Raw genomic sequence first — 11,181 nt, forward strand, 5'->3', positions numbered from 1 at the left:
GGCGGCTGTAGGATCCAGCAGATTATCGTCTCTGGCGGGCAATATTTTTTGGCGCCCGGCAAAGACAAAAATCAATATGTCTTGATGCCTGATAAAAGTGAAATAAATTGTATGGCTCGCAAAGTGAAAGTGTTAAATGACCAGGATTCCCCACACTCACACACACACATCGAGTGGAGCAAATGAAAAGTGAAGATGTATGATGAGCTCCGAAATAGTGATCAATCCGCCACTTGACCCCAGTTTTCCCAACTCCCAAAATCAAAGGATTTGCCATTTTCTTTAAGGTTTGCTCTTGCGGCCGGCGCGGCTTTAATGCGGGACAATAAATACGCTCTTAAGAGATAAATAAATCCCTGACACTGGCACCAATCACTGTCAGAGGCGAGGGCCAAAAGCAAGGCTCCTAACCGCATTTCCCCTAGGCAGGATAAGCAGCTTAGCCCCGAACACGCACCGGCATCACCTATGGCACAAGTTTAAAGTCAACACAAACAGAAAAAACAACAACCACATGGGAGAAACACTGGCGGGCCAGGCCGCAAGTGGAAAAAAAGAAAGGAGGAATTTTTCCGACTTCGGTCATGTGAAGCGTAAATTACCAATGATCGGGAAAGCCGCAATGGAATGAGACAAACGAGAGCAAAATACCGGGGATAAGACGGAAAGCCAAGCGTCCGAAGAGGCAGAGGAGACCAAGTGAAAAAACCTCAAAGAGTTAAAGGACAATGGTAGAAGGCAGGCAATGACGGTACTTTCGTACCTGGCAAACCGAAATTTAATTAACTCACCTGTCAAATGGCGGCCAAGCAGGAAAAATGTGCCCTCAGCTCTAATTGCCAATTTTGCAGGAGGATCTTAAGTTGAGAATTAGTTAGACGACTTTTATATAGTTAAGTGGAAATGTATAGTACCTTAATTTAAATTTGTCTACTTTCAGTTTTATGCATTTAAAATCAACCAGAAAATAGTATAAAGAGGGACCTTAATTTATTAAGCTCGATTTCGCATTTCCCCGAATTCTCCAACCCCATATATACATTCACTTGTGAGTATATCCTCGCCACTCCGACGGTTTTCCATGTCGCGAACTTTTATTAACTTGCCCCTTTTGGCCGCTTTTGCGCTTTTCCCAGGGCCGAGTTTGTTTGCTCTTGGCCTTTATTGGAAAACGGACACAGACACAGGCGTGTCTACGGGCTGCTCATTAACTTGGCTCTGTAGCGGCGGCGTCGACCAGATACAATTGAAAACCTAAAATCTCATTTTGAATGCAATCGAGTGATGAATTTTTGCATACAATTCGTCGACTTATCGGCGATTGGCCAAACACAAAAAAGAAAAAAGTGCCTTCATTAAAACGTAAATATCAAATTGGCAACAATTGCGAAATTCCAAATATATGCGAATGAATGTGCTTTGTGTGTACATTGTGCTCTCCAATCAAGAGTCCGGTTTCAATTGCAGCCGCAATTACGCTAAACAAAATTACGTATTTGTGAAATAACAAAACGAAGAAGAGTCGGGCGCTAACACACGGATTTTTGGTTGTGCGAATTCCGCATTTACCACAGATATAAATTTGACTGATTTTCATCGAGCGTTGGACAAAAAAAATACTAAAATATCAGGCAATTTATTGAAGGACCAACAAAAGCCAATGCTTTTAATGGTTAACTGGCAGGACCATCGATACTGATATAATAATTTTCGGCAAATACGCGGCAATTTGGACGGACCAAGCCAGCAGCAGTTTTGTGAACCGCAGCACGGCCGACCGGATTGGCTAAATGGAGTTTACATAAATATCGCATTCGTCTTTCCGGATGAATCAACTGCGTATGAAGGTGCCTCCCTCCAGGACAATGCATGCTCAACAGTCCCATTAGCAACTCGCCAGGATAACTCCCGAAAAACGAAGCCAGCGGCATGGCACACACACTGGAGCACGCACAGTCCCTTGAATTCATATCCTGACCACGCTTCCTCCTCTTTTGGAGGGCAGGACAATGGCCAGGACTCCAGTTTACACCCTTTTTAGGGGGAAGGCGCGTGCAAAAAGAGTCGGTTTTGACTAAGCTACAAAGTCCCCAGCCACGGATGCTGCTCCTGTCCCGGCCCCTACTCCTGATCCCTGCCTCTGCTCCTGCTCCTGCTCCTGCTCTTCCTCTTTGTGACTGCGCATAAAGCAACACTTTTCCAATTTCCGGCTATGCGAACGGGAGCGCAACCAAAACCATCGGAGGCGAATGCAGCGGCAGCAGCCAAGAAACAGAATGTATGGCCATTTAGTCAGTGCATTGTAATAATTTCAGAGATGCCAGCGTGATCCGGGCACGAGATATGGTATGGTGTGATTTCGATTTGCGATATATCTTTTGCAAGCGAAAATCAGAAAGACGATTTCTCGACACTGTCAAATGGTGTCTGATAAAGTTTGTTTAAATTATAAACTTTCAAGTGAAATTTAATATCAAGGGAGTATAATGTACAATATATTTATTAGGAAAATAATTCCCATATAATCAGCGAAAAAGGATACAACTAAGGATCTCCGAAACATTACACAACTCCGTGACTCATCCCCATCATCCCGCATCTCTATAATAATGACCATTTTGGCCGCTTTGTTGGGCCATGGACAGCGTGAAGCATAACTCACAATGCGCACAAATACATGGCCAGGATCGGACCAGAGCCCATTATTAATGAGCTCAGCAATCGAAAATGCGTGTACACCCTTTTCCAGAAGCAGGATGTGCACAGAGAATGACGAGAATGGCGATGGCGATGGCGATGGCGATGGCGACTTGGTAACAATATGCAGCACTCTAATGAGCAGCCGCTTGAGCAGAAGGAAACCGCGTATCTGCGGGGTGACGGAGGCATGAGGCATTCCACCACTTGTGGCAAGGAGTTACACTGGCATTGGAACGCTTGTAAAGTTGCCAAGTAATTAATTTGTTCAATGGCATGCTGAAGGTGTAAGCGAAACCATTTAAAGTTGACGATGCCAGACACTTGGGAATTCAAAAGCAACTACAAAGTGGCAAAGTCCTCGAGGCCTTGCCTCGGAGTTGGGCACGGACAGGGACAGGGACAGGAACAGGGGCAGAGACACTATATAGTATGCCGGCGGGATCTACAGAAACTTGCGTGTATGCCCGACGGAGTGTGTATCCGGCTATGTGACGCCCGAGGTGGGTAAGGAGAGTTGCTATGTTATACTATTTATGTGAAATTGAAATCGTAAGTATAATAAATAATTACAATAGTAGAGGCTTTAATATAAAATATACAAAAATTGCAATAGGTATGCTTGAAAATCAGCCTCTAACTTTGATTTGTAGAATTAATCTTATTCCGAAACGATTTCTTATAATTTTTTTACTGGATTTCAGACTTTAACTCCCTCTTCAACCTATTTATATTTTAATTTTTTTGCATCAATGATGTAAGAGTCATACAAAAAGAATACTTTTTAAACCACCCTGGCAATATCTAGCGCTCATGCTCCCGTTTCGTATGCGTGTGAAATCGGAAGTGGATGCCAACCCTCCTCCACGTTCCCATCCCTCGCCGCCATCGCAACTCCTGAGTGTCCCCGAGTCCTGGGTGGAACATCTTCGAGCCGTAGTCTCCGGGTTGGGTTCCTTTGGCTGGGCGACAGGTGCTTCCGCATTTGAATGTCAACGGAAACCCCAACGGTACAACTTAGATAAACGTTTGCTCTTTAAATATGTGCGCAATGGCGTCGGAAAGGGGATGGGGCCAGGCGGGGAATGGAAACTGTCCCCATGTTTGAGCAACTGAACTTATGTGTAAGGCAAGTGCTACATGCGAAGTGGTTGCGGTTTGCAGAACGGGCGGGAGGAGCGAGGAGTGGGTGCAAGCCATGTATGACAGGTGTATGCTTGGATAGATCTTGGCTTAGCTTATTGCTTACTCTCCAGATATACGTACTTTACGTGTTCCGTACACTGACTGTGCGTGAGTGAAGGTAAAGTGCCAAGGTGTTTGCCTTTGCAGCAGCTCTGTGAAATTGATTATGGGGAAATTGAGATGGATAAGCAAAGACGGTGTCGAAGTCAGCAGGGAAGGCTAACATAAGGTAGCTGTTGAGGCCATTGATACAACCACAGAATATCAGGGTTATAGTGCATGTAAAATCAAGATCCAGGCTTTATTATAATTTTAGAATAATTTATATTTACCAGATATTGGATAACTTTTTGTTGCTGCTTTTTCTCTCAATTCTTTCGTAAGTTTTTACTTAGTTAATACTGTAATTTTTCATGAAATGAACTTTAGCAACATCACTGTTCAGGTAATATTTAAAATATAATAAAAATATTGCCTCGGAAAACAGAAGGTATGGTGTACATGCGTGTGTGGCTTATGGGCGACTTATTATGAATATTAAATTTTACATTCCTGACAAGTTGATCCATCACAAAAAGCATTACATGCTCGCAGCAATGTATATGAAATTATTCACAAAAATATTGTATCAGCCCGTTGATTGAATTATGCTCATCGGCTAAATGGGATTCCTGAATCGAAAGCCCTGCCCTTTCTGTTTTGTTGCTGTGGCTTCTGACCATGCATCATTGACAGTTTCAAAAAAAAAAAAAAAAAAATCAAATTAAGTTTAAAATCAATTTTCATTCAATTTAGGCAAATACCAAACAAATTAAATCACGCCCGAATAAATCGCCAAGCACCTGAGTGACTGGCCAAAAAAAAACCACTCCATGCTAAATGGTAAAAATAAAATCAATTAACAATAAATGCAAGCAATTAAATTCAATGCTGCGAGAGGGTGGAGAGAGGAGAGGTAAGGAAATGTTTGCCACAGATAAAAACAGGCCACTTAATTAAGCCAAAAGGGTGTGAGGGACTTTGGGGGGCGGAGGAGAGAGTGTGTGCTTTCCGACCCACTTCTACACTGGCCGGCATGTTTAAGTGCGAAACAATGTAATTTCATGGTAATCAGTCGGGGACCTGGCCGGCATCTAATGCCATTCCGGCAATAGCAACACAACTACACAAATTTCCGGCTGTGTGCACAAAGCCAGTGGGAACCGATGGAAAAGATGGAAAAGGGCCAAACCGAAGCTGAGCACTTGGGCCAGAAAAATGTCAGTTTGCAATTTTCTATGCCATTTAAAATAAATGAAAATTGCTCTTCATTCCCCTTTTTTGTTTTTTTTTTTTTTTTTGCTTTTGGTTATTTTTGGGTGTGGCATACTTTGGGCCAGCGCGTGTTAACGTAAATAAATTACACACACGTGCACTTGGAAAAATACCTTAACTAAACCTAATAGATAACTTTAGAAAGAGTCAATTGATAAATTCATAAAGTTCTTAAAAATGAAACTGAATAATAATAATGAAAATGAATAATAGGAAATTGGTAAACTACACATTCTGTTTACTAAACATTGTCTATGAGGTGAAACTTCTTAGAACAAAGCTGTTCATAAAGTGTCCTTAAGGACATGAGAGGTTTTAGTTTTTATAGAGGCGATGAAGGCAATCTTCACTATACTCAATTCTTAAGAAGTATATCTATAACTATAACAACCATCCTTTAGAGAGTTACAATGAATCCATATCATGTTTCTCAATATATATATTTCTTCACACCTTTTCTATAGATTTCATGGCGATTTCTATGGCCCCTCGTCTCAAGTCTCATCCTTCTTAACCCATTTTTTTCTCGAGTGTGAAGAGAGTGAGCGCGGGACACAGATACGCAATCAAGTGGTCAGTGGCATGCAGCTTATAAATCAGCGCCAGCCGCTTGGGCGCAACATCAGCAAACATTTGGAGGATAGATGACCCAGGCATCGCGACCCGCATTGCGATGGACAGCTGAACGAATGACCGAGTGAGTGGATGGCCGAATGACTGAATGAATAGATTGAGCGGGCCAGCAGCTCCGGATAGATTGCTTGTATAAATGTTCAGCTATTTAGTTTCGGTTTGCTGTGGTTTGACTTTGCTTGTTTTTCCTGGTCCCCATCCTCATACCCCATCACCATCCCCATCACCGTTCCTAGGATTTTTTGTTGCCATTCGGGGGACAAAGTTGATATTGCGCTTTTGTGTTTTAATGTTGTTTCTGGGACAATTGTCGGTCCGGCGAGAGCCGTGCGTCCGAGTTGGTTAGCTGAATCATTTTGTTTGACAAATTGCAGAGCAATTAAGAATTAACTACCATCTGGTTAGGCCAAGCCCGGGGACATAAGCCGCTTTAAGAGCGCTCCTGGTTTGGTTTTGGGTTTGGGTAGAGTGCTGATAAGCCAGATGAAAGCCCGATGTTTGGGAGTCTGTCATAGTCTAAATGCCACTTCGAGTGGGGTTAATTTAAGCACCAATTGTTTCTGGCATAAAAGAAGCACTAAAGTCTGGACAGAAATATATACAAAATAGTCCACAGTCAAATTGAATTAGTTTGTACATATAAATGGGCTAAAATATGACAACAAAGATATAATGAAACATAACTATAAACAATAAAATTTAAGAAAATGTATTAGGAGTAATTTCACAATTTATAAATATAAATTATCGTTATTTGTGTAAAAGAGAGGACATTAGACCTGGAAGCTGGAAGGTGTATGCTTATATTCTTCTATAGAAGCGTTCCTAAACAACTATCCCTAAACTATCAACTCTTGTATCCTGAACCTTAAATGCCTGCTGACTGGCTGCATAGTTAACATTGCCCCCTCAGAGTTTGTGCCACTGACTGCAATTGACTGTCTAAGTATCTCCTACTGGCTGCAGCTTTGCCCCTTCACCTCAGCCTCTTTATCTTTCGCTTTGTATGGGACGCGAATGCCAAAGAAGGATGCCAGCCTGTGTGTTTTCTGTGGGCTGTGGGAGGACAGTAAGTACTTATAGTGTATACTTACAGCCAAAAGTAAAACTGGACCGGCAACAATGCCACAAGATTGCTGTGTGGCCAACGAGGCGAGTTGCCAGGATCATCTGCATACGAGTAAGCGAGTGTATATATGTGTGTGTGTGTGTGTGTGTGTGTGTGGTGCATGGCACAAAGGAGTCGCTGTCCCAAAGCAAACCGCACTCATGCGGTGTGGCTATAGCTTTAAGCTCTACCCGCTCATCTACCCGCGCCCGTTCTTGAGAAATATTGCTATGCAAATATTTGTATTGCATACTTTGGGGCACGCGGCAGAACCCGTCGCGAGAGGGGATCCCCCGCCGCGGCGGGAAATTCACAGCTTATGGCGGCTAACAAGTAGGAAAAAAAAAGAAGAAACAACAGACAACTAGAAGAGATAAGCTCACCGAGTCGAGGTACAAAAGCCGGAATCCAGACGTCGTCTCAATCCAGTTAGCTTCGCCATGTCTCAGGCCACAAAGGTGCTAGTGTTTCTACTCTTAGTCGTGGGTATTCTAGCCTACAATGTGCCCCAAGCCACCGTCAAGGTCAATTCGCCGCAGGGCTTTGAAGTCTCCATACCCGACGAACCTGGAATCTCGCTATTCGCCTTCCATGGCAAGGTCAACGAGGAGATGGACGATCTGTCCGATCAGACCTGGGCAGCGGATATAGTGAGTTCCCGGAACGGTCGCTGGACATATCGGAACCGGCACCATCGACTGCAGCCCGGGGATGTGCTCTACTATTGGACAACGGCAAGGTATCATGGCATCGACTATCACAACTATAACCAGCGATATGTAGTCGGTGCTGGCGGAGATTCCCAGAGGATCGATGTGCATGGCTCCAATGGCGGACACCTTCCCATTGTGGCCTCTGGTCACAATACGATCAATATCCATGTACATTAAACTAAGTGTGAATGAAGTATAATTGAGATTAGAAATTAAATCCACTTTTATCTGTTATAAATTTCATTTGTGATTTAATATTACACCCAAACTATTGACAGCTTTGATGAAAAAATAAGTGGCCCAATTGCAACAAAATATTTCAATGCACAAGCCTGGTTTTATTTTTCATGCTTGCCTTTAAGGGCTATAAATCAAAGAGGCACTTTGTCACAGATATGCAGGTAAGCATCCGGATCGTATAAATCATGCTGAAAAGTTCCCGCACCTCCGCTCATCAGGCATAGAGACACCCAAAAATGGCAGCCATATATTCCAGCGACGATGGCATCAAACAAGCAAAAAAAGAAATGCACCACAAAATCTGGAAAGGTACGAAACTATCGCCTTCCATAAACAACTGCATAAAAGGTTACTCTTGGACCATTTAACTTTCCCTTAAGGCCAACAAAAAGCAGATAAAACTTTTTGCCATCTTAGTTTCAGTTCAATTTGCCCTTGGTCCTGCTCCTGCTCCTGCTCCTGCTCCTGCTCCTGGTTATTTGGAAGTTTTTTGGTTGTGAGCGTGTTGAAAGGTTGTCCCTGGATATAACCAAAAAGATGCAAGCGATTTAATCGACTTGAAATTGGCCTGATTAGAGTTTAGAATTATATGCTTGGGATTGCCTTCAAAATGTAAAGATAATAAGTTCTGAATATGAAGAAAGGGATTTACAAAATATGGAATTAGATTAGGAATTAACCCGTATTGATGTCAGATGTTTATGAAAGCTGCCGACATATAATAATTATAAACACGTATGTAAATACGCATTAACTTACATCTTTCACCTTAAGAACCAGTTTCTCTTTTAAAAGCAATTGACTAAAATTGTCATTTAAATCATAGTTGGCAATGCACAAGTAAATCAGCATCTTATTAGCTCTATGTGTTTAATAAATTTTGATAAATTTACTGAAGACAAGTGATTATTTTTTTAATAGACTTTGTATATGAAATTTAATATTATTTTCTTACAAACCCTCGATCCGGTCCTGAAGCCTACTGCTTTGTGTTAGTCCACCGTTCGCTTGACCTGGCTCGCTGACCGCTTTCAGCCAAGAAAGTTGAGCCTGAACAGAAGCCGAGAAATTAGAAAATTATATAATGTAGCAGGGGTACTTGGGGTGGTAGCCATAATGCTGATATAAAAAATCATAAATACATTATTATATGCCTGGTCAGCCCATTTGTCTCCACTCATTTTGTGCTGGGTGTTGAGGCATGATGAGGTGACTGCACTTTTTCGCACTCGGACATGCACATATTCACACACATATACACCCATTCATATGTACATAAGAGTCCTGGGTGTATCTGCGGACTAAGTGACGCTGTCAGCAACAAATGCGAGCTGTGTGCTCGCTGCTCTCATTTTCCCATTTGGCTCCGCGCAAACTGCCAGCCAGCGGCAAGATTGTGGCAGTTGCACTTGCACTTCCACATACACCCGCTCCACGCTCCACCTCTGCACCATCTGCCGTCCACCACAGACTCATGCTTCATTTACCGCCCCCAAATATACACACCCACACACACACACACATGTTGGCCAACGTTTTTCACCTGGCAGGCGCTAAAATGACTTGTGACGACAGCTTAATGCGGCAAGTAGGGGAAGAAAAATATATATTTAAGTCCACACAAACGCACCTCACACTTTTCCATATAAGCTTTAAGTGGAGAGCACTTAATGTTCTACTTAAGCTTCTAATGTTTGTCGTAGCCATGATTTTTTTTATTTAATGTCCTTATTTTTTTATTTAATTCTTTAAAAAAGTGTGAACTTTTATGTGTTTATTTTTAAATAGTTTTATTCAATAGAATCTTGAATATGACTTAAAGTGTATACTGTAATGGAATTAAATAGCGTTCCATGTCTCCCTCTTTCTTTATCTCTCTCTCTCTCTCTATCTATCTCTCTCTCTCTCTTAATTTGTCATGTCTCTCTAGAGATATCTCCTATTCTCTTGCTCTAACTTTCTCTGTTCTTCTCTTTTTTGGGAACTATAAATACAAGCCCTAACATCGCACTTACCTCATTCTGTCCGCGGCCTTCCCACTGTTTACATCTATAGTGATATTGGTAGATATATTGATTTCAATGAGTGTAACATCATTTAAAATTGTTAATAGTTCATAGTATTCTTAATTTTACATTTAAACCCATGATTCAATGAGTAACTGCGAGGGTATTCATACATACATCGACTTCTTGAACCCTCCATTATTTTGTTTTATTAAATTTGCTAACTTTATTCTTTTAAAATCGTTAAAATATTTCTTATTTTTTAAATAATTTTATTTAATAGAACCAGAAATATGACTTCAAGTTTGCAGTGGCATTCAATATCTCTTATTTAACTGGTTATAAATTGTTTACTTAAGAGGTTCTGAGATGTGGCTTTTACTGATCAGACAGTTCGTGCATCCTCTTTAGATATTAAGTTGTCTTTAAGTTCTTTACTCTGAATAGGACTTTTATTTCCGATTTAAATTATCTTTTCAGTGGTAGAAAAGATAAAAGGACCTCCAGTACTACTGCCACTGATTAGATCACTTTCACTTTCTCCTTTGTCGGTTTTACCTTCTTTCCCTTGGTAACTTCCAAATGGACCTCCAGTATTTTTCCCAGAAATAAGTCCTCCATGAATATTACCAATGATAAATGGACCTCCAGTATTTCTGCCACTGATCAGACCATTTTCACTCTGACTACAAGGTCCTCCAATGCCGTTTCGTTTTCCAAATGGACCTCCTGTATTTCCTCCAGAAATGAGTCCCTCTTGCTGAGAACCAGACACAAAAGGACCTCCGGTATTTCTGCCACTGATCAGACCACTTTCCCTTTGACTAAAAGGTCCGCCTTTGCCAGTTTCAGCAACCAAAGAGTCTTTTCCGTGATAGCTTCCAAAGGGACCTCCACTAGCTCCTCCTGAGATGAGTCCTCCTTGATGATTACCAGTGATAAAAGGACCTCCGGTATTACTGCCGCTGATCAGACCACTTTCAGCCTGACGAAAAGGTCCTCCTTGGCCAGTTCCAGTTATCAAGCCATCTTTTCCTTCATAGCTTCCAAATGGACCGCCACTTACTCCTCCAGTAACTAATCCACCTTGCTGACCACTTCCACCTTGAGCAAAAGGTCCACCACTCTGGGCACCACTTATCAAGCCGCCGTTGAAGGCCTCAGCAGGTCCGTAGTTTCGGTAAACAAGTTGCGCCGAACTTGAACCAAGTATGAGCAGCATCACAGCAAATAGCGAACTCATTGTAAACCCCGCCAATCGATGACTGATCTTGCTAAGTGATTT

The 11,181-nt window shown here is 42.0% G+C and overlaps 2 protein-coding genes across 2 annotated transcripts; one reads left to right on the forward strand and one right to left on the reverse strand.

Moving 5' to 3' along the window:
* The first annotated feature begins 7,290 nt into the window (after positions 1-7,290).
* On the forward strand, positions 7,291-7,977 carry GNBP-like3 (GNBP-like 3). Its single transcript, XM_020951111.2, has one exon. It carries the CDS (start codon positions 7,378-7,380, stop codon positions 7,825-7,827), a length of 450 nt encoding a protein of 149 aa, XP_020806770.1. The 5' UTR covers positions 7,291-7,377; the 3' UTR covers positions 7,828-7,977.
* Positions 7,978-10,066: 2,089 nt separating this feature from the next.
* On the reverse strand, positions 10,067-11,181 carry LOC110182924 (uncharacterized). The gene has a single exon (XM_020951090.2). The coding sequence runs from the start codon at positions 11,137-11,139 to the stop codon at positions 10,360-10,362; it is 780 nt and encodes a 259-aa protein (XP_020806749.2). The 5' UTR covers positions 11,140-11,181; the 3' UTR covers positions 10,067-10,359.

Source organism: Drosophila serrata, unplaced genomic scaffold (genome assembly GCF_035046125.1).
Source record: "Drosophila serrata isolate PLE 108 unplaced genomic scaffold, ASM3504612v1 contig_184, whole genome shotgun sequence".
In the NCBI taxonomy this organism is placed as follows: domain Eukaryota; kingdom Metazoa; phylum Arthropoda; class Insecta; order Diptera; family Drosophilidae; genus Drosophila; species Drosophila serrata.

What these genes read in the sequence shown, in the direction of transcription:
- GNBP-like3 (XM_020951111.2), top strand. Translation starts at nt 7,378, where the DNA reads ATGTCTCAGGCCACAAAGGTGCTAGTGTTTCTACTCTTAGTCGTGGGT.
- LOC110182924 (XM_020951090.2), bottom strand. Translation starts at nt 11,139, where the DNA reads ATGAGTTCGCTATTTGCTGTGATGCTGCTCATACTTGGTTCAAGTTCG.